Source organism: Bos indicus x Bos taurus, chromosome X, assembly GCF_003369695.1.
Source record: "Bos indicus x Bos taurus breed Angus x Brahman F1 hybrid chromosome X, Bos_hybrid_MaternalHap_v2.0, whole genome shotgun sequence".
Classification (NCBI taxonomy): Eukaryota; Metazoa; Chordata; class Mammalia; order Artiodactyla; family Bovidae; genus Bos; species Bos indicus x Bos taurus.
In genome coordinates, this window is record NC_040105.1 from 146,009,961 (window position 1) to 146,034,849 (window position 24,889).

The 24,889-nt window shown below is 36.5% G+C and overlaps 1 protein-coding gene across 1 annotated transcript in view; it reads left to right on the forward strand.

The window, feature by feature from the left end:
• The window catches only part of KLHL4 (kelch like family member 4), a 103,338-nt gene that overhangs the window by 42,093 nt on the left and 36,356 nt on the right, over window positions 1-24,889 (forward strand). Inside the window, exons 4-8 of the mRNA XM_027534617.1 lie at window positions 5,093-5,289; window positions 8,844-9,056; window positions 11,516-11,702; window positions 18,342-18,566; window positions 23,531-23,693. Coding sequence (XP_027390418.1) covers window positions 5,093-5,289; window positions 8,844-9,056; window positions 11,516-11,702; window positions 18,342-18,566; window positions 23,531-23,693 — 985 coding nt within the window. The remainder of the gene's footprint in view (window positions 1-5,092; window positions 5,290-8,843; window positions 9,057-11,515; window positions 11,703-18,341; window positions 18,567-23,530; window positions 23,694-24,889) is intronic.

Sequence of the window (24,889 nt, forward strand, 5' to 3'; positions counted from 1 at the left end):
TTAGTTTCATTTCTTGAAATAATAATGTCATATTTACTCAAACCATAAAACAAAGGTAACAGGAACAGTTTGGGGGCCAAGAAACATTTATTCATTCATTCATTCCAAATTTATTGAGGAATGATTGACAAATATAATCATATATATTTAAAGTATACAACTTGATGATTATATATACATAGGGCTTCCCTGGTGGCTCAGACAGAAAAGAATCCACCTGCAAAGTGGGAGTCCCAGGTTCAATCCCTGGGTTAGGAAGATCCCTGGAGAAGGGAATGGCTACCCACTCCAGTATTCTTTTCTGGAGAATCCCATAGACAGAGGAGCCTGGCATGCTATAGTCCATGGGGTTTCAGAGTCGAATATGACAGAGCAACAAATACATGCACACACATATACATCAATTCAGTTCAGTTCAGTTCAGTCACTCAGTCGTGTCCGACTCTGTGACCCCATGAAGTGCAGCACACCAGGCGTCCCTGTCCATCACCAACCCCGGGTGTCCACACAAACCCAGGTCCATTGAGTTGGTGATCCCATCCAACCATCTCATCCTCTGTGATTCCCTTCTCCTCCTGCCCTCAATATTTCCCAGCATAAGGGTCTTTTCAAATGAGTCAGATCTGGTGGCCAAAATATTGGAGTTTCAGTTTCAACATCAGTCCTTCCAATGAACATTCAGGACTGATCTCCTGGTTGGATCTCCTTGCAGTCCAAGGGACTCTCAAGCATCTTCTCCAACACCACAGTACAAAAGCATCAATTCTTCAGCACTAAGCTTTCTTTACAGTCGAACTCTCACATCCATACATGAGCACTGGAAAAACCATAGCCTTTTTAGACAGACCTTTGTTGACAATGTAATGTCTCTGCTTTTTAATATGCTGTCTATGTTGGTCATAACTTTCCTTCCAAGGAGTAAGGGTCTTTTAATTTCATGGCTGCAATCACCATCTGCAGTGATTTTGGAGCCCAAAAAGCAAAGTCAGTGGCTGTTTCCACTGTTTCCCCATCTATTTGCCATGAAGTGATGGGACCAGATGCCATGGTCTTCGTTTTCTGAATGTTGAGCTTTAAGCCAATTTTTTCACTCTTCTCTTTCACTTTCATCAAGAGGCTTTTTAGTTCCTCTTCACTTTCTGCCATAAAGGTGGTGTCATCTGCATATCTGAGGTTATTGATATTTCTCCCGGCAATCTTGATTCCAGCTTGTGCGTCTTCCAGTCCAGCATTTCTCATGATGTACTCTGCATAGAAGTTAAATAAACAGGGTGACAATATACAGCCTTGACATACTTCTTTTCCTATTTGGAACCAGTCTGTTGTTCCATGTCCAGTTCTAACTGTTGCTTCCTGACCTCCATATAGGTTTCTCAAGAGGCAGGTCAGGTGGTCTGGTATTCCCATCTCTTTCAGAATCTTCCACAGTTTATTGTGATCAACTCAATCAAAGGCTTTGGCATAGTCAATATAGCAGATATAGAGGCTTTTCTGGAACTTTCTTGCTTTTTTGATGATCCAGCAGATGTTGGCAATTTGATCTCTTGTTCTTCTGCCTTTTCTAAAACCAGCTTGAACATCTGGAAGTTCACGGTTCATGTATTGCTGAAGCCTGGCTTGGAGAATTTTGAGCATTACTTTACTAGCGTGTGAGATGAGTGCAATTGTGTGGTAGTTTGAGCATTCCTTGACATTGCCTTTCTTTGGGATTGGAAGGAAAACGGACCTTTTCCAGTCCTGTGGCCACTGTTGAGTTTTCCAAATTTGCTGTCATATTGAGTGCAGCACTTTCACAGCATCATCTTTCAGGATTTGAAATAGCTCAACTGGAATTCCATAACCTCCACTAGCTTTGTTTGTAGAGATGCTTCCTAAGGCCGACTTGACTTCACATTCCAGGATATCCGCCTCTAGGTGAGTGATCAAACCATCGTGATTATCTTGGTCATGAAGATCTTTTTTGTACAGTTCTTCTGTGTATTCTTTCCACCTCTTCTTAATATCTTCTGCTTCTGTTAGGTCCATACCATTTCTGTCCTTTATTGAACCCATCTTTCTTGAAATAGACTAGAGATCTCTTCAAGAATGATGGGCTCAATAAAGGACAGAAATGGTATGGACCTAACACATATACACACCTACCCATATAATGGAATGATTATCAAGATCAAGGTAATTCACACATCTCATATAGTTAACCCTTTTTCTGTTGTTTTGTTGGTGAGACCACTTAATATACACTTTTACCAACTTTCAAGTATGCTGTACCCAATGCTAAGTTGCTTCAGTTGTGTCCAACTCTTTGCAACCTTAGGGACTGTAGCCTTGCAGGCTCCTCTTGTCCCTGGGATTCTCCAGGCAAGAATACTGCAGTGGGTTGTGTGCCCCCTTCCAGGGGATCTTTGTGATCCAGGGATCAAACCTTCATATTCTATGTCTCCTGCATTGTCTGATGGATTCTTTCCCACTAGCAACACCTGGGAAGCCCATAGTACCCAATACCATACTATTAACTATAATCACCATGCTGTACTTCATATCCTAGAACTTGTTATAACTGAAAGTTTGTACCCATTAATCTACATTTCCCCATCTTCCCTTCATACCTCTATTTCATATACAAGTGATACCATATAGTATTTTTCTTTCTTTATCTTATTTCAGTTAGCATAATGTTCTCCAGTTTTATCCATGTTGTCACAAATGGCAGAATTTCCATCTTTCTCATGGTTGAATATTATTCTTGAGTGTGTGTATCACTTTGTATTAATTCACTAATCTGTCAATGGACATTTAAGTCATTTCCATATTTTGTGAATAATGCTGAATAAACATAGCAGTTCATGGGGCCGCAAAGAGTCAGACACGATTTAGTGACTAAAGAAAAACAACAAAACATGGGAGAGCAGCTACCCCTTTAAGACCCAGTTTTTCTTTCCTTTGGAGTGGAATTACTGGACCCCATGGTAGTTATTTGGCCACCTGATGCGAAGAACTGACTCATTTGAAAAGACCCTAATGCTGGGAAAGCTTGAAGGCGAGACAAGAAGGAGATGACAGAGGATGAGATGGTTGGATGGCATCACCAACTCAATGGACATGAGTTTGAGTAAGCTCTGGGAGTTGGTGATGGACAGGGAGGCCTGGTGTGCTGCAGTCCATGTGGTCACAAAGAGTTGGACATGACTAAGCGACTGAACTGAACTGAACTGATGGTAGTTCTAATCTTTATTTTTTTTTAAAGAGCCTCCTTACTGTTTACCATAATGGTTGACCCAGTTTATATTTTCACCAACAATGTACGAGGGTTCTCTTTTCTCCAAAGCCTCACCAACATTAACTGTCTCCTCTCATTTTGATAATAGCCATCCTAACAGGTGTGAGGTGATATCTCGTGGTTTTAATTTGCATTTCCCTGATGCTTAGTGATGTTAAGCATCTTTTAATGTATCTGTTTGTTATTTGTATGTCTTCTTTGGGAAAAAAAAATGTCTATCCAGATTCTTTGCCCATTTTTAATTGTATTATTTGCTTTTGTGCTATTGAGTTGCAGATATTTTCTCTCATTCTGCATGTTTCTTCTCAATTTATTTTTGTATCCTTTGTTGTGGAGAAGTTCTCTAGTTTGATGTAGTGTCACTTGTTTGTTTTAGCTTTTTCCCCTGTGCTTATGGTCTCTTACCCAAGAAATTATAGTCAAGACCAAGGAGCTTTTATGCTGTTTTCTTCTATGGGTTTTATGGTTTCACTCATTGAGAAATGAATATCATTCTTTATAACCAGGCCAAGTTTCAATGTCTATGACAGGTGAAACTTTATATCTGATTCAGAGAATAGTTTGTACTTCTGAGTTTCATGAGATAGAGGCAGGGCTCTCCTTTCAAAATCCAGATAGGAAACAATACAAGAAAGTCTGCTAATGGACTGGATCCTTTTACAACATATTTTAAAGGTTGAACCAAATACTGTAATATTATATTTTATAGTTATGCAAATAGATAGCATCCATATTATGGTATTTTATAAAGCAAAATTATAAAATAATAATTCATAGTTTATATAACCCATATGAAATATTATTTACAACTTCTCTAAGCATGGCTAAAACAAAAATATAGAAATATAACCTATCAAAATAGTATAACATTTACAATGATTCATCAGTAATTCTTGCTTAAAAATAATGATACATCAATAAAAATTAAACAGCTTAAATTGCTCTGATCTAGATTTTTAAAAATCTTTATGGGTATTTTAGCAGAATCTGTTTTTGTACCTAAGAAAATAATCATATAAGCAGTTCTTTATCTGAGGACACTTGGCAGCATTTTCTTTCTTTTAAAGAAGTGCTAGTGATTAATTCCAGGCATAATATTTGAGCAAAGTCACCCTAATAGGCTAATAAATGCAGATGCAAAAAAAATTGACATATAAGCTTAATGTTCTTATATACCAAGACATTTTCCCACACAAATGACAGATACCTGTATAGTCCATCATATGATCCTTATGTGAAAGTGAAAGTTTAGTATCTCAGTCGTGTCCAACTCTTTGCCACACCATGGACTGTAGTCCGCCAGGCTCCTCCATCCATGGGATTCTCCAGGCAAGTGTACTGGAGTGGGTTGCCATGTCCTTCTCCAGGGTATCTTCCCGACCCAGAGATTGAACCCAGGTCTCCCACATTGCAGGCAGATGCTTTACTGTCTGAGCACCAGGGAAGCCCCATGATCCTTATTTAATGTATCATAAAGTTTCTTGAGTCCTAGTGTAGACAATATTTGATATTAGATTTATATACAGGTCTAAGATGGTATATAAACCAGAAATTGCTGTTCTTTGCAATGATGATACTCACAGTTCATTTGCTCCTGTTGTTTTTTATAATCTTGCTCCTTTCAGCCATCTTGTTAGTGTTTGTACAGACTCACTTGCATATATTCACCTCAAAAGGCATTCCCTAAATAGTCACTGTACGCTAGAAAAAAAATAACCTTATTAATGAGATAAATTGAAATTTTTAGCTCTCTAGCATATTTGTGTCTTTCTTTATGGAATATATAATCATTCTTTAACTTTTCAAACAATCTAGGTATCCTGCAATTGAAAGAAGATACTATTGAAAGTTTGCTGGCTGCAGCTTGTCTCCTGCAGCTGACTCAAGTCATTGAAGTCTGCTCCAATTTTCTTATAAAGCAGCTCCACCCTTCAAACTGCTTAGGGATTCTATCATTTGGAGATGCCCAAGGCTGTACAAAGCTCCTAAATGTGGCATATAGATACACAATGGTAACATCAATTGATTCATGTTGTATTTATAATATATTAACACAATATCTAACCTAATGAAATGTTTACTGATATGTATGTTTAGAACCATTCCAAGGTAAAGATTATAAGGTTGGGATAACATTAAAAAGCAATATAGATTTACATAATTTTCAAATTACTTGCATATAATAAATATTAGGTAAAAATATCGGTCTGGTTGATCTGTATACAAACAAATTTCACATTTTTTAAGCTAAAAAGATTTAATTAAACCTCAGAACTTTGAGAAGTGAAAATATTAGCAATAATTAAACTGGACAAGTATATATTTCAAGTAGAATCCACAGTAATAAGATTAATAATTTCTGTGATGTTTTTATATTATTAGAACTGCATAAAGTTGTACAAATTATTATTTCTAATGAAATTTATATATCATTCAATATGTAAAAAGGAAATTTTAATGGCTCAGTGTTAACTGGAGGAGCTTAAAAACTGTCTAAATTAGTAAGTCAGACCATCCTATTGAATGAACTTTTTATTTTCCAATTAAAACATGTATTTTGGTTTAAAACAATTCACAGTTCAATTCCTTAATTAACTTAAAGTCCCTCTCAATTCTACTAGTAATTATAATAAACTAAATCAACATGTTTAATGTTAATTCTTTAAAAGTTGCATTGGATAAGACTACCTTTATTCAGTCAAGTGACAGTGACATGAAATATAGATTATCTGTAGGGAGACAAGTAGACAGAGGATATTAAATAAATCCTTACCATTCATGCTAAATCAAATTAAAAGATAAAATTTCAAGCTAAGAAATAGCTACATTTATTTAAGATTCAAAAATCAAAGACAAGTACATAAAAGTGAACAATAAAGAATCACAACTAAAAGCAACAATAAAATTAATATTACAATTCTATAATTCATATATATATAATTAAAAAGTATTTCTAGAGTTTTATATAGACCTTAAAATTTTCAAACTTGCAATATTTAGATTCTCTAAAAAAGTTCTTGTAAAACTTCCCCACTGGTGTTCCCACCCTTGGTCATTTTTCAATATTTGAAGTTTTAAACATGTTCCTGAAATGATACCTTTATATCGAGAATCATATTATAAAGGATTGACGTTTTAACATGTTATTTAATTATGCTATTTATATTCATATGTCCTAAATAGAGATGCCACATAAACTATAGAACAGCAGTTCAAAGGTTAATCCTACTACAAAAGCCAAACATGAAAACTTCCTGTTAAATTACTTAAATTCTTGAACTATGTATTAACAGTTTCCTGTCTGGTGTCTTACTCTTGCTGACAAAACACATTCTGATAAACAGCTTGAATTATTTTTGTTGCTCAAAATGAACTTGTCTTCCTTTGCCTATTATGTGACTGAAACTGAATGCTAAAGCAGGATGTACATAAAAATGCAATAATGTTGTCTCCTTTAATCCCTCTTTAGTTATTTTAGTGTCTATTATAAATTTGGTAAAATATGCCAAGATCATGCTATAATAATGATTTTATAATACTGTATTGATAATATAAAATGCAAATAACTTTAATGTCTAAGAATAATATTAACTTCTAAGAATTTAGTCATTTGAACCATAGACTGAATAAACAGATTGTCTTCTCTAATGTGAGTGGGCCTCATCCAGAAATATCCTCACAGACACACCTAGAATAATGTTTGGCCAGAAGACTCCAGTGCTGAGTCAAGTCGACACATAAAATTGACCATCACAGTCATATAAATAGTAGTCTGCATTGATGAAACATTCAGGAAATAGGCTATATTAATTTAATATGATTTAACACAATGTAATTGTGGATTTTAAAAGATGAATACCAAATCAAGGGCACACACATACACACACAAAAGACACTTTGGAATGTGATTAGAAGAAAGCATTTACCTTGAAATTAGGAGTAAAATAAAACAATTTAAAATTAATCTTTAAGCTTGACTAAATATCTGTTTTATAGTACTGGATATTTCAGTGCCATATGTATATCATTTAATTAGCCATTGAGGTTTTATATACTAGGCTAATCTTCCTCTTTTTTTTTTCTCTCTCTCTCTATTTTTATTTTCTTTCATCAGACAGTAGATAGAAAGGAGAACGAGATATGGGATCATGCATAATAGTTATACAACTTCAAAGTTTACATACACTACCAGTAATAGGTAGCCATAAGTTTTGGAGTGTTTTATCTTTTTCTTAACCCTTTCATAAAAATTATGTCATTTATGAAAGTCAGTTGCAGTATCAAATAAAATGAAGTAGACCTGAAGGCATAGATATGAGTCCACACTTAGCCATTTACTGTGCAGGAGATCAAACCAATTCACAGCCTGTTATCTCATCACAGTAATTACACTTTCCACAAGATTGCATTGGTGATGACTTAATGTTTCTAAAAGAAATTTGTAAAGTATGAAGTGCTGTACAAGTGTAATGAATTATTAGTTTTAGTACTAAAGTCACCACTGTGCTATAGGTGAGAAGGTTTTCAACAAGGAACATCTGCTATAGTAAAATCACCAGTTCTCCCCCTGGTGCTTGCCTTAGTCACAAGGAGGATCTTTGTCGAAAAAGGCAAGTCAACTTGGAATTTAAGGTCTTAGAGCCTCCTGTTGGGACTATCAAGCTTGATGATTGATGTATGGAGAATTTTGTTATTAGGTTAACTAAGTTTCACAATGAATAAACTCAAGGGGATAAGTGGTTCATTGGCAGAAGTCTCATCTCCCACAATGACTAAACTCAGAATGGAGATGAAAGAGTGATCTGGTTTATCCAGATCCCCCAGTTATAAAGAGACTGTCTTAAGCTGCTTCCAAAATATCAATGTACTAGGCAATATAAGTTACCAACTAAACAGCTACATGCAAAATAATGAGATAAGAATATTCCTTCATATCAATTTCAAAAATATATTTTACTGCATTTAAACTTAAGATCTTCACGATGAAAAATATTCAAAATGCTAATTGTGTTGTCAAGTAAATATGTATAATATTATAAATAGGAAAAACATAGTAGTGTTTTTATTTAAAAAGTTGAAACATAACTGCCTGAGATTTGATACTTGACAAAAATACAGCACAAATGACAGAAGAGAGAATTAAGGTAAAATATATAAAAATTGAAAGATAGCCCCACTATCCCTCAACAAACAACTTCATAAGAGTCACTTTCAGATAAACCTTAACTTGTAGATCTTTATTCATTGTAAAATATACCTTTTCCTTGATTAATCGTGTTTTTTTCACAAGAGGAAGGAGTTTTTAATTGACCTCTTTTTCTCATCATGAAATAATTCAGTATGTTGCCCCATCAAATGCACAGCCTCCCCCAGGCCTTCTTTGGTTCCTCAGCTTCAGAAGGCACATCCGACCCCCCTCTCATGGCCGGCAATAGTATCTATTTTTTTATAAATGCGTATATCTGTCTCTCTGATTTTTCTGAAGTTTAACAAAGTAAAATGCTTTGATAAGCTTATTTTGTTAAGAAGTTAAAGTACAAAATTTCAGTAGATCTCTCTTTTCTAGGAACACTTCATCGAGGTAATACAGAACCAAGAATTCCTCCTCCTTCCAGCTAATGAGATTTCAAAACTTTTGTGCAGTGATGACATTAATGTGCCTGATGAAGAAACCATTTTCCATGCTCTAATGCTGTGGGTGGGGCATGATGTGCAGGCTAGGCAACAAGACCTAGCAATGCTGCTTTCTTACATCAGATTGCCGTTACTTCCACCACAGGTATGGAAACTTACCCAGGTAATGGAAATTATAGTTCTAAATGACAACTGGACATTAATCTATTCCTTATCTGTTTTATATGGAGAATTTCTAGTACAGGATTTGTTTCACAGAAGGACAAATACAGCCTTCAGTTAGCAATATTAATAATGATAGGAGAGAGGGGAAAGAAGTTTTAATGAAAGACCTACAAATAGTCTCCAAACTTCAGTGTACTCATTAGTTTCAGTTTTCTCTCACCAAACAGCACTTGTAACAAACAGGAGAAATGACTAAAGCTAACTCTTTTTCTTTTCCTACCACCCTCTAGGAAAGGTGATAGTAATTATTACAGTAGCATCCCAGAGGAGACTCTAGGAAGGAGTTAGTTTCTGGATAAAACCTACTAACTAATATGAGCAATTAACTGCTATGATTGAAACCATATTAAAGAGTTTCAGATGCACTAGAGCATCATTATAGTCAGTAATCAACTTTTATTGAAATACATAACAATGCTATGTTAGTTTCAAGTGTATGGCAGATTATATATATATATATATATGTATATATATATATGTATAAACTGAGCATAACACACTCCAGGACCATCCATGTTATTGCAAATGGGAATTTTTTTAATGGCTGAATAGTACTCCAGTGTGTGTGTGTATACACCACATCTTCTGGTGAGTAGGCTTATGTCTCTTCTCAGTTAGTTGTTTCACCTGAGGCATCCCAGGATTAGTGCCTGTAGTCTATTTGATAGGGGCAGGTCTGGCTGCTATTAAGCTAAAGGGAAGTTTCCAAAATGGCCCTTGCTAGCACCAGTGTCCACATGGTAGAATGAACTCTCACAACGGTTGCTGCCCATGTCTGATTCTAAGGTGAGCTGTCTATTGCCTTTCCTGGTGACTCTAAAATCAGCTAGTAGCTCCTTTCAAGTTCCTGTTTTTTCCCTGGATCCCAAACCATGTGAAACTTTGTGTGTTCCCTTTAAGTATAGAGTCACTATTTTCCACAGCCCTCTGAGTTTCCTGAATGTAAACCTTGCTGACCTTCAAAGCTAAATAGTCTGGAGTCTTCCTGGTACAGGACACCTGGACTAGGGAGCCCAATGTGGGCTTAGAGCCCTCACTCTTTTGAGGGGTTGTAATTATTTTCTTGTTTGTGAGTCACCCACCATAGGATTCTGGGTCTTGACTACCAAGGTTTTATCTCTCCTATCCAACTTGTGGTTCCTTCTTTACATCTTTAGTTGTAAATGATCTTTACTGGTAGGTTCTGGTCTTTTTTTAAATCAATAGTTATCCTGGAAATAGTTGTAATTTTCATGTGCCCGGGAGAAGAGATGAGTTCAGAGTCTTTATTCTCTACCATCTTTGGAACTCCCAGTATATATTTACTTTTAAGACTGGAAGCTTGTTTGAAACTCAGCTTCTCAGGCCCCCACCACAAACCTACTGAAGCAATTTATGCAGCTGAAGCCAAGGAATCTGTATTTTAGCAAGTTTTTCAGATGACTCTTAAAAATTTGAGGTGCACTGGTATACAGGTTCAGAAGCCCTTAATTTTATACTTCATAAAGAGGTACCTGGAATCTCACCAGCCAAGTCAAAACAGTGATCCATCAGAGATAACAAGTGGGGTGAGAACACAGCTGAGGTTAACCAGTGCATCACAGGAAACTTCAGGGAAGTTTTATGGGGTAAGATTAGTTCCTCCTTTCCAACAACCTGCTTGCTGTTCCTGACAATGCCCTATGATAATGTGGGCTCCAAACTTCTAAGAACCAATCTAAATGACCCTTGGAAAAATTCTAAAAAGGCTAGTAACTTCTCCTCAACTAGTCTCAGGAAGAATACTTTACCTAGATTTTATTTCATTCAATTGGGATCATATTACCTGTCAGGCAACATTGGTTAGAAAAGATGGATATCATATACTACTGATGATGAATCACCTAATTACTAATACATGTACTTTACCTGTGTATACATGTACATATATAGATAAAAAACACCTGCTTTGTGCTTTGATTTGATGATAAAGATGCAGCCCCCATGGTGATATTACTTTAATTGGTCATGTTTACTCTACCTCCCTTAAATCAACCAAAAATTTGATTGTTTCTCTAGCTACATGCAGTAGGACAGGAGATGCTTGCTTTGTGCAGACACAGCCATTTACTTCACTTTCAGTAACACATTTTATGAGTGCTTTTTCACTTTTACTCCTGGAGATTGTATGCAAAATACATATTCAAATGAGGAATGGTATGTCAAAAAAATTTTCATTAATAAATTAGTTGCTACCATGAGGGTTTTAGTCATAAAATATGTTATTTAAGTAACTTAAAATATTAAATAATAACACATGCATTAGAATTAGCTTGAGTTTCCTCCAAAATTATATAAGTGAAGATGTTACTTCTAATGATCTGCTCTTTACTTCATATACCATGTATCATTACTTCTCAGTTACTGGCTGATCTTGAAAACAGCTCCATGTTTACTGGTGATCTTGAATGTCAGAAACTCCTGATGGAAGCTATGAAGTATCATCTCTTACCTGAGAGAAGACCCATGATGCAAAGTCCTAGGACAAGGCCTAGAAAATCAACGATGGGAGCACTTTATGCTGTAGGAGGCATGGATGCTATGAAAGGTAACAGAAGCAAATTAATTACTCTTGCTGCTGCTAAGTCACGTCAGTCGTGTCTGACTCTGTGCAACCCCATAGATGGCAGCCCACCAGGCTCCCCCGTCCCTGGGATTCTCCAGGCAAGACCACTGGAGTGGGTTGCCATTTCCTTCTCCAATGCATGAAAGTGAAAAGTGAAAGGGAAGTCGCTCAGTCATGTCTGACTCTTAGCGACCCCAGGGACTGCAGCCTACCAGGCTCCTCTGTCCATGGGACTCATAATTACTCTTAACACCCTCCAAATTGTGAGGGTGGTATTAAAGCCATGTTGAAATGTGTGCATCTAAAGCTAATTTTTATAAATAAAGTAATATAAATTTTCTGATACTTTTTTTTTTTTACAATTGCCTTATGGGATATAAGCCTTTCATTAGAGTTCATTAACTGATAATAGGTACTTTTTCTCTTATGAGGGCAATTTTTTTTCTATGATAAATTTAATTTCTTTATATTGAAGTATAGACTTATTATATTAGTTTCAGGTGTACACCATGGTGATTCAGTATTTTTTTAGATGATATTCTAAGTTATTACAAGATAATGGCTCTGATCCTTGCTACTTGTCCATTTTATTAACAGTAGGTTGTATCTGTTAATCCCATACCCCTAATTTGTCCTTCCCTCCTTCCCTCTCATTTTTAGTAACCACAAAAATGTTTTCTATAATGTATGTGTGTATCCCTTTCTGTATTTGATATACATTCATTTTTGGGGGGATTTCACATATAAGTGATATCATGTACAGATTTATATTTGTCTGACTTACTTCACTAAGCGTAATATGTCTAGGCCCATCAATGTTACTGTAAATGGCAGAATTTCCCTCTTTTTTGGCAGAATAATATTTTACTGTGTGTGTGTGTGTGACACACACAATGAAATATTATGCTAAAGAATGCTCAAACTACCCCACAATTACATTCATCTCACACGCCAGTAAAGTAATGCTCAAAATTCTCCAAGCCAGGCTTCAGCAGTATGTGAACCATGAACTTCCAGACGTTCAAGCTGGTTTTAGAAAAGGCAGAGGAAGCAGAGATCAAATTGCCAACATCCGCTGGATCATTGAAAAAGCAAGAGAGTTCCAGAAAAACATGTATTTCTGCTTTATTGACTATGTCAAAGCCTTTGACTGTGTGGATCACAATAAACTGTGGAAAATTCTGAAAGAGATGGGAATACCAGACCACCTGATCTGCCTCTTGAGAAACCTATATGCAGGCCAGGAAGCAACAGTTAGAACTGGACATGGAACAACAGACTGGTTCCAAATAGGAAAAGGAGTATGTCAAGGCTATATATTGTCACCCTGTTTATTTAACTTATATGCAGAGTACATCATGAGAAACGCTGGCCTGGAAGAATCACAAGCTGGCATCAAGATTGCTGGGAGAAATATCAATAACCTCAGATATGCAGATGACACTATCCTTATGGCAGAAAGTGAAAAGGAACTAAAAAGCCTCTTGGTGAAAGTGCAAGAAGAGAGTGAAAAAGTTGGCTTAAAGCTCAACATTCAGAAAACGAAGATCATGGCATCTGGTCCCATTAATTCATGGCAAATAGATGGGGAAACAATGGAAACAGTGTCAGACTTTATTTTTCTGGGGCTCCAAAATCAGTGCAGATGGTGATTGCAGCCATGAAATTAAAAGACGCTTACTCTGTAGAAAGAAAGGTATGACCAACCTAGATAGCATATTCAAAAGCAGAGACATTACTTTGTCAACAAAGGTCCATCTAGTCAAGGCTATGGTTTTTCCAATGGTCATGTATGGACTGTGAAGAAAGCTGAGCACCAAAGAATTGATGCTTTTGAACTGTGGTGTTGGAGAAGACTCTTGAGAGTCCCTTGGACTGCAAGGAGATCCAACCAGTCCATTCCAAAGGTGATCTGTCCTGGGTGTTCTTTGGAAGGAATGATGGTCAAGCTGAAACTCCAGTACTTTGGCCACCTCATGCGAAGAGTTGACTCATTGGAAAAGACTCTGATGTTGGGAGGGATTGGGGGCAGGAGGAGAAGGGGACAACAGAGGATGAGAAAGCTGGATGGCATCACCGACTCAATGGATGGGAGTTTGAGTACACTCTGGGAGCTGGTGATGGACAGGGAGGACTGGCGTGCTGCAGTTCATGGGGTCGAAAAGAGTCGGACACAACTCAGTGACTGAACTGAACTGATAGCATCTTTTTCATCCATTTGTTTGTTGATGACACTTGGGTTGCTTCCATGTCTTGAGTATTGTGTATGGTTCTCCTGTGAACATTGTGCTGCCAAGTTGCTTCAGTCGTGTCTGACTCTGTGCGACCGCATGGACTGCAGCCTACCAGGCTTCTTTGTCCATGGGATTCTCCAGGCAAGAACACTGGAGTGGGTTGCCATTTCCTTCTCCATGAACATTGTAGTGGATATATAATTTTGATTTAGCGTTTTGGTTTTTTGGTATATACACCCCAATAGTGGGATTTCTGGATCATATGATAGTTATATTTTTAGTTTTTGAGGAACCTTCATACCGTTTTCCATAGTGGTTATACCGATTTATATTCCGAACAGTAGCGTACAAGGGTTCCCTTTTATCCACATCCTTTCCATCATTTGTTATTTGGAAACTTTTTGATGATAGTTAACTGATAGGTGTGAAGTGATATCTCATTGTGTTTTTTATTACCTTTCTTTAATAATTAGCAATGCTAAGCATCTTTTCATTTGCCAGTTACCTATTTGTCTTCTTTAGAAAAATGTCTATTCTGTTCTTCTACCCATTTTTTATTTTTTTTATATTGAATGTATGGGCTATTTACATATTTTGGATATTGACCTCTTGTATTTCACATCATTTGCAAACATTTTCTTTATTCCATAGGATGCCTTTTCATTTTGTTGGTATTTTCCTAATTATTTTTCTAATTAAGCTTTTAAATTTAATTAGACCCCTTGTTTATTTTTTGCTTTTATTTATTTTGCCTTAAGAGATGGAACCAAAAATTATTGCTGTGATTTATGTCAAGTAGTGTTTTGCTTTTTTTTCTAGGAGTTTTATGGTATCAGATCTTACATTTAGGTCTTTAAACCATTTTGATTTTATTTTTGTATATGGTATGAAGGAATGTTCTTTTCTCATTATTTTGCATGTAGCTGTTTAGTTTTCGAAGCACCACTTGTTGAAGACTATATTTTCTCCATTGTATATGCTTGCCTCCTTTGTCATAGATTAATTGACCGTGTGTGGGGGCTTATTTCTGTACTTTCTATTCTGTACCATTGATCTTTGTATGTGTTTTGGTGCTAGTTCCATGCTCTTTTGATGACTTTAGCTTTGTGGTATAGTCTGAAGTCTGGGAAGGTGATACATCCAGCTTTGCTTCCTTTTTCCACAAGGTTGTGTTGGCAATTTGGGGTATTTTGTGACTCTTATGGCAGCATTTTTTTTTTATTTGAGTATTTGCTTTGCAACCTAAGATCTTTTCAGGGAGAACTTACAGCTTTATCATAAGTGGAAGGGATGAGGTCCTCCAAATTTGCTTTTTGACAGAAATAGGAGAATGACTTCTAATTTCTTGCTGTCAGTTTCCTGATAGATGACCAAAGACCATTTACAAATAAACTTGAAGCATTGATAACAAGATCAGCAATTCAATTCTGGAATAAAAATAATGATTTTACAAAAGAATTGTTTTCAATAGGAATAGGGAAAAATTTCTGAAGCCATCATGTCTACCTTGAATACTTCTTAAAATATTTTTTTCCCACAGTTCTGTTTCTTTACATTGATTTCTACCTATAGAACCATGTTGCCAAAACAATGAGGCAAGGATTTTGTAATTAAGAATTGGCTGTGTAGGAACTAAAATCAACTCACTTAAAAAATACATGGAAATGTTTTGACACCTTGTAGACAATGATGCAAAAATCAAAGTTCTATGCTTCTGGAAAACTATTTTTTCTTTTGGTATGTGTAATTGGAAATTGGAAGACCATATAGGAGATATGTCAATTAATAATAAACCTGTATAACAGGAGTTTGCAACTGCAATTATTTTACAAAGTTGTAGAGTAACTTCACAGAACTAGTGTTCTTCAGAAAATAACAAATACAGTAAAATGTTATAATAGACTTTAAGTCTAACAACTTGATATTTTACTGCATTTTGTTGAATAGAAAGAACAGGCACAGAATTTAAAAGGTGTCTTGTTTGATATTAAATCAAAAGGGTATTAAGTATAAAATGTAAACATGGCTATCTATAATATTTGATTTTAAAAATGTCCAACTAGCGGAGTGAGAAATGGGAAAATTTGTGTTTATTTGTTTGGTTTTTGTGTTTATTTACTGTTTTTGTTATTTTTTCAGGTTCTTGTCTTTCACGTTAACATTACACAAATGAATATATTACACAAGATGGTAATATGTATCTTCAACTCCTTAATAGCTTACAAAAATGAATGAAATGTGAGCCTATAATCCTTGACTCTGCTACCACAGTTTGATATGGAAAGAAGTAAAGCCATCATTTTGAGACTCTTGAAATACCTAGTATATGAAAATATAAAAAGCTTTATGGGAAATTACAGAAAACTACAATAATAGTAAATATAATTATTTTTGAATACTTGATCCTTGATTGGCATTTTGCAGACATCATTTCTAATCCTCACAGTAATGCTACAAGATAGATTTTTATTACCTTAATTTTGGAGATGAGGAAACTAAGGCTCTTAAGGTTAGATAGCCATGCCAAGGGCAAGCATCGTAGAACTACTGGACTGGGAATTATTACTCAAATTTTGTGTTCTTTGTTGCTATATTGCCACTATCTTAGATGAAAGAGCAGCAACAACAAAACTGACCCCTCTCTTTGAGGGTCTTAGAATTGAAAAACCAGATTGAACACATAGGAGCAAAAAAAGAAAGAAAAAAAAAAACCTACATAAAGCAAAAATATTAAGGTGATAACATTTATCTATGTGAATCAGTATTGCATTTAAAAACATACCAATTTACATTCTTAAAATGTTTTCTATATGCATGCCTTTTCTTACAATGTGTAGTTTTATTTATCTTTTTAAGATACTTTTTGAACTTTCACCTTTTGATATTTAGGAAATACAGTACTTCCTCAGTCTTTAATTTCCTTTTGACTCATACAATTAACTTGGAATTAGTTGCTAAATATAGGTACCACACAAGTGGCTGTAATTAACTATAACCCCTACCGTGTATATTAAAAGAGTCATCAAAAAGTTGTCAGTATGATCACACAGTCAAAATTTTTAAATGGTTGAATGCTAAACTTCAGGCTTTTGTGTATGCCACGTATTCAGTAAATTTTAACTTACTAAAATAATGAATTCTGAGAGACAGTATGGCAGGGAACAAATAAGGGCTAATATAGTGATTTTTAAGTTCATTAAAAAAAAAAGATGGAGGAAATAACTAAATTATATATATTCACGACTGCAGGAACTATTGTTCTAAACAATACCAAAAAGTTTAGTTGATTTTGTTCACCCTTGAATAGATCATAAGTGAGAGCTGAATAGGAACTTTGAAATGAAGTAAGAAGCAATATTTGCCACATTTTAGGGCAGAAAATTAATAAACACAGAAAAAAATGTGAAGTGAGTCCCAAAGAAAAAGATTAGTTAAAAAAAGGAAAACTCTTTTTCAATCAAATACAGAGTTGCCATAATAAGCCAGCTAGATGATCTACATTTTGATTAGTAGGAAAATGGGCTAAAGACATTTCAGAATTAAAGATACAAAACTATCAGTCATATATGTTCATAGATGCAGATAAGAGATATAGAGTAAATTCATCTTTTATATTTTATTTAATGTTTGGAAAAAATAACTTGGCTTTAAGCAGATTTCTACATCATTTTAATGTAAGTCTTCTATATATAGTTGATTAATGTAGCTTGGTATAATTTCCTACTTACTTCATCATTAATACCTCCATAATTTTAGTAATCAGTGCAACCTAGCTTTCATTTCAAGAAGATCTCTTCAAGAAAATTAGAGATATCAAGGGAACATTTCATGCAAAGATGGGCACAATAAAGGACAAAAATGTTATTATGTGAATAATGTGAATTAACACTGAAGGCCCATTTAAAAGGAATTTTCTTTTCTGTTCCTTTAGTCATTTGTTTTTTAAATAAACACACACATACAGACCAAATTGAGTAAAATAAAAGGGCGTAAATTAGTACATTGAATGTTCATAGTCAAGTAAAACCATAATGGGTGTGTAAACAGTTAGTAATACATTCCAAAGCAGTTTTTGTTGTAAAATATGGTGTCTGGAACCTGTGTTAGTACTAACAATAGCATATTATAGCCAAAGAAGTCATGATAAACATATAAACCATATATATTAAATAAACTATTTTATTCTCACTTTTCCATTTGGATTCAGAAGTGGTGAAATATTATCCTTGCCTTGTCATACAGGTTGGAGAATTATCTGGACTACTTATTTTAATTTGAACTGCAATCACTGATTCTATACTATAAATATAGATACATAAATATAATATAAATGATTAAAACATTTTGCACAAGTAGTTTTTAGTATTGTTTAATATCCCTTTAACAGGTACCACTACAATTGAAAAATATGACCTCCGAACCAACCGCTGGCTACATATTGGCACCATGAATGGGCGTAGGCTTCAGTTTGGAGTTGCTGTTATTGATAACAAACTCTATGTTGTGGGAGGAAGAGATGGTTTAAAAACTTTGAATACTGTGGAATGTTTTAATCCAGTTGGCAAAATCTGGACAGTGATGCCTCCCATGTCAACACACAGGCATGGTTTAGGTAAGAGCTTAATGTTGTATAGTTTCTAAAGACTGTACATTTACTAGAGCTTAAATAAGTGCATATCATTGAGATTTAGTCATACTCATATTCAAAATGTCTGAAAATTCTGAAAAGCTTAAATAAATGGTAAAAGCATGTGAAAGTTTTTCCTTGTTTCATGTGTCATACTTGTTGTAACTGTACCTCCATTCCAATGGTATTTTAAAGGGGTCCCACTTCAGGAAGGGTAAAACCTTTTAGAAAGAATATATTGTTGAGGAGCATGCAACTACAAGTTTTCTTCTAAGGTCAGTTTAGAGAAAAGAACACTTGCTAATGGAGAGACACTGTGTTTCTAGTTACTAGTGTCCCTTCCCATAAGAATCAAATCTATATTTAGGCAAAAGCCTTTGGATGCAGTTTGAAGGCAGGGCTATTTAGAAAACCACTTTCCTTGAGAGCAGCCCTAATTTATACTTAAGTCAGAGGTTCCCAAGAAGCTTAAGAAAGAATAGAGACTTCTTGAACAGTGAAGAACTTTGATTCTCCTGATGGCTTGTCAAGATCTGCTTCTCTTAGTGCTAGACTCCATATGTTTCAATACTACAGAGTTTGTTTTTTTAAGAAAAGAATAATTGCATTGCTTTTAAAGAACCAAATTTTACACAGCTAAAGTGTGACATATCCAAGATGGGTATTGTTTGCCTCAATGTAACTGATAAATTGTATCAAATGATAGACTATGTAATTATTCAGCTCAGTTCTGTATGTGTGATTTTTTAGAAAACATATCTTACAGAGACACTGAAGCAAATTTTAAAACTCTTAATTGCTATTGCTAAAGAGATAGGAGAGGTAGTGTGGATGGCAAATTGAGATGGTGAAGAAGGCAGCAGGAGGAACCAGTAACGTGAATTCCCAGAGCAGATGAGAAACACAAAGGAGCTATTCATAGAATCCAATAGAAAAAATAAGATTTATTATATTCTTGCAGCCAAACATGGAGAAGCCCTATACAGTCAGCAAAAACAAAACTGGGGGCATACTATGGTTCAGATCATGAACTCATTATTGCCAAATTCAGACTTAATTGAAGAAAGTAGGGAAACCCACTAGACCATTCAGGCACAACCTAAATAAAATCCCTTATGATTATACAGTGGAAGAGACAAATAAATTCAAGGGATTACATCTGATAGAGTGCCTGAAGAACAAAGGACGGAGGTTCATGACATTGTACAGGAGGCAAGGATCAAGACAATCCCCAAGAAAGAGAAATGCAAAAAGGCAACATGGTTGTCTGATGAAGCCTTACAAATAGCTATGAAAAGAAGAGATCAGATCAGATCAGTTGCTCAGTCGTGTCCGACTCTTTGCGACCCCATGAATCACAGCACGCCAGGCCTCCCTGTCCACTACCAAATCCCGGAGTTCACTCAAATTCACAACCGTCGAGTCAGTGATTCCATCCAGCCATCTCATCCTCTGTCGTCCCCTTCTCTTCCTGCCCCCAATCCCTCCCAGCATCAGAATCTTTTCCAATGAGTCAATTCTTCTCATGAGGTGGCCAAAGTACTGGAGTTTCAGCTTTAGCATCATTCCTTCCAAAGAAATCCCAGGGCTGATCTTCAGAGTGGACTGGTTGGATCTCCTTGCAGTCCAAGGGACTCTCAAGAGTCTTCTCCAACACCACAGTTCAAAAGCATCAGTTCTTCAGCACTCAGCCTTCACAGTCCAACTCTCACATCCATACATGACCACAGGAAAAGACATAGCCTTGACTAGATGAGTCTTTGTTGGCAAAGTAATGGCTCCGCTTTTGAATATGCTATCTAGGTTGGTCATAGCTTTCCTTCCAAGGAGTAAGCGTCTTTTAATTTCATGGCTGCAGTCACCATCTGCAGTGATTTTGGAGCCCAGAAAAATAAAGCCTGACACTGTTTCCACTGTTTCCCCATCTATTTCCCATGAAGTGATGGGACCAGATGCCATGGTCTTCGTTTTCTGAATGTTGAGCTTTAAGCCAACTTTTTCACTCTGCACTTTCACTTTCATCAAGAGGTTTTTTAGTTCCTCTTCACTTTCTGCCATAAGGGTGGTCTCATCTACATATCTGAGGTTATTGATATTTCTCCCAGAAATCTTGATTCCAGCTTGTGTTTCTTCCAGTCCAGCGTTTCTCATGATGTACTCTGCATATAAATTAAATAAACAGGGTGACAAAATACAGCCTTGACGTACTCCTTTTCCTATTTGGAACCAGTCTGTTGTTCCATGTCCAGTTCTAACTGTTGCTTCGTGACCTGCATACAAATTTCTCAAGAGGCAGATCAGGTGGTCTGGTATTCCCATCTCTTTCAGAATTTTCCACAGTTTATTGTGATCCACACAGTCAAAGGCTTTGGCAGAAAAGAAGAGAAGGGAAAGACAAAGGAGAAAAGGAAAGATATACCCATTTGGATGAAGAGTAGCAAAGAAGAGCAAGGAGAGATAAGAAAGCCTTCCTCAGTAATCAATGCAAAGGAATAGAGGAAAATAATAGAATAAGAAAGACTAGAGATCTCTTCAAGAAAATGAGAGATACCAAGTGGAGGGCAGAAGATATTAAGAAAAGGTGGCAAGAATACACAGAAGAACTACACAAAAAGATCTTTATGACCCAGATAATCATCATGGTGTGATCACTCTCCTAGAGCCAGACATTCTAGAATGTGAAGTCAAGGGGGCCTTAGGAAGCATCACTTTGAACAAAGCTAGTAGAGCTTATGGAATTCCAGTTGAGTTATTTCAAATCCTAAAGACAATGCTGTGAAATGGCTGCACTCAATATGCCAGCAAATTTTGAAAATGCAGCCTGGCCACAGGACTGGAAAAGTTTGGTTTTCATTCCAATCCCAAAGAAAGGCAATGACAAAGAATGCTCAAACTACCTCATCATTGCACTCATCTCACATGCTAATAAAGTAATGCTCAAAATTCTCCAAGCCAGGCTTCAACAATACGTGAACCATGAACTTCCAGATGTTCAAGCTGGATTTAGAAAAGGCAGAGGAATCAGAGATCAAATTGCCAACATCCACTGTATCATAGAAAAAGCAAAAGAGTTCCAGAAAAACACCTACTTCTGCTTTATTGATTATACCAGAGCCTTTGACTCTGTGGATCACAATAATCTGTGGAAAATTCCTCAAGAGATGGGAATAGCAGACCATCTGACCTGCCTCTTGAGAAATCTACATGCAGGTTAAGAAGCAACAGTTAGAACCGGATATGGAACAACAAACTGATTCCAAATCGGGAAAGGGGTATGACAAAGCTGTATATTGTCATCCTGCTTATTGAACTTATATTCAGAGTACATCATGGGAAATGCTGAGCTGGATGAAGCACAAGCTGGAATCAAGATTTACAGGAGAAATATCAATAACCTCAGATATGCAGCTGACACCACCCTTATGGCAGAAATTGAAGAAGAACTAAAGAGCCTCTTGATGAAAGTGAAAGAGGAGAGTGAAAAAGTTGGCTTAAAACTCAACATTCGAAAAACTAAAATCATGGCATCTGGTCGCATCACTTCATGGCAAATAGATGAGGAAACAGTGGAAACAGTGACAGATTTTATTTTGGGGAGCTCCAAAATCACTGCAGATGGTGACTGCAGCCATGAAATTAAAAGATGCTTGCTCTTGGAAGCAAAGTTATGACCAACCTAGACAGCGTATTAAAAACCAGAGACATTACTTTGCCAACAAAGGTCTGTCTAGTCAAAGCTGTGGTTTTTCCCGTAGTCATGTATGATATGAGAGTTGGAATATAATGAAAGCTGAGCATGGAAGAACTGATACTTTTGAACTGTGGTATTGCCGAAGACTCTTGAGAGTCTCTTGGACAGCATGGAGATCCAACCAGTCCATCCTAAAGGAAATCAATCCTGAATATTCATTGGAACGACTGATGCTGAAGCTGAAACTTCCAGTACTTGGCCAACTGATTTGAACCACTGACACATTTGAAAAGACCCTGATGCTGGGAAAGATTTAAAGGTGGATGGAGAAGGGGACGACAGAGGACGAGATAGTTGGATGTCATCACCGACTCAATGGACATGAGTTTGAGTAAACTCCAGAGTTGGTGATGGACAGGGAGGCCTGGCTTGCTGCAGTCCATGGGGTTGCAAAGAGCTGGACATGACTGAGCAACTGAACTGAATAGAACAAATTTCTAACTAAACTTCAAAAACCCCTGTTTACTGAGATGTCTTATGGGAATCATTTGTATCCCTTTAATAAAAATAAAGGATTAAAAAGATCTATCAGACTTAGCCAACAGTTCTGCTGCTGCTGCCAAGTCGCTTCAGTCGTGTCCGACTCTGTGCGACCCCATAGACGGCAGCCCACCAGGCTCCCCCGTCCCTGGGATTCTCCAGGCAAGAACACTGGAATGGGTTGCCATTTCCTTCTCCAATGCATGAAAGTGAAAAGTGAAAGTGAAGTCACTCAGTCCTGTCCGACTCTTCGCGACCCCATGGACTGCAGCCTACAAGGCTCCTCCATCCATGGGATTTTCCAGGCAAGAATACTGGAGTGGGGTGCCATTGCCTTCTCCGAGCCAACAGTTCTAGTATTTATCTAAGATTCAGTATCATATCTCATCTACCTTTTATATTTGAAAAATGACATTGAAACTGTGACAGAGAAAAATCATCTTCCCATTTCTGTTAATTGCAAGAAATGGTGTGTTCATCTACTTTCTATGTCCTTAGCATTATAACCATGATACCCTTCCATGATATTTTCTAGGATTAAAAGACCATATTTAGTTTTAGTTTCAAATCACGATTGGCAAATTATTCACTAAATGGCTATTTACAAAACCATTAATAGATAAAAATCAAGTTTTTAAGTAGTCACTTCCTTATAAAATGAAATATCTATTATATATGCCCTACCTAGGTGAGCTCTCATGCTATTTTTATCCTTTAGGTGTAGCCACACTTGAAGGACCAATGTATGCTGTTGGTGGCCATGATGGATGGAGTTATCTAAATACTGTAGAAAGATGGGACCCTGAAGGACGTCAGTGGAATTACGTGGCCAGTATGTCAACTCCTAGAAGCACAGTTGGTGTAGTCACATTAAACAATAAGTGAGTAGAGCCAAACATGCATGCTTTTGCTCCCATTTCTTGTAGTACAGCACTTCAGTGATGTGTTACACCTGACAATAAGCATTCCCAGTGACTAGGACATCCTACTAATGGATTGTAAAAGGCCTTTGTTGGAACTCTCCTTTCATTATGATGGAAAATATTTATCTAAAATGAATAATTAATTAAATATCCTGAGACCAGCAGTAACATTACTACCTGAGGTCTATTTAGAAATGCTGAATCTTAACCCCGTCCCAGATCAGATCAGATCACATCAGTCGCTCAGTCATGTCCGACTCTTTGTAACCCCGTGAATCACAGCATGCCAGGCCTCCCTGTCCATCACCAACTCCCGGAGTTCACCTAGACTCATGTCCATCGAGTCAGTGATGCCATCCAGCCATCTCATCCTCTGTCGTCCCCTTCTCCTCCTGCTCCCAATCCCTCCCAGCATCAGAGTCTTTTCCAATGAGTCAACCCTTCGCTTGAGGTGGCCAAAGTACTGGAGTCTCAGCCTTAGCATCATTCCTTCCAAAGAAATCCCAGGGCTGATCTCCTTTAGAATGGACTGGTTGGATCTCCTTGCAGTCCAAGGGACTCGCAAGAGTCTTCTCCAACATCACAGTTCAAAAGCATCAATTCTTCGGTGCTCAGCCTTCTTCACAGTCCAACTCTCACATCCATACATGACCACAGGAAAAACCATAGCCTTGACTAGACGAACCTTTATTGGCAAAGTAATGTCTCTGCTTTTGAATATGCTATCTAGGTTGGTCATAACTTTCCTTCCAAGGAGTAAGCATCTTTTAATTTCATGGCTGCAGTCATCATCTGTAGTGATTTTGGAGCCCAGAAAAATAAAGTCTGACACTGAATAAACCCGATCCCAGACCTCCTGAATCAGAATAGACATTTTAAGAAGATCCTCAAGTAACTTGTATTACACATTAAATTTGAGAAGCACTTTTGTAGGCAAGCCAGTTTCAATCTTACCCTCAAGAAGCTACCATTTTTTGGTTATAACTTTTTCTTGACTTATCAAAACTTCATTCTGTTTTTGTAATTTGCCAAGTCTTTTTTTCTCTTTAAACGCACTCTCCTAAGTGTTCTAGAATTATAGCTAGTCTCATCTTTCTGAATCTTTCTTACTTTCTGATCACTTTCTTATGAGAGAAAATAATAGATTGAAACTT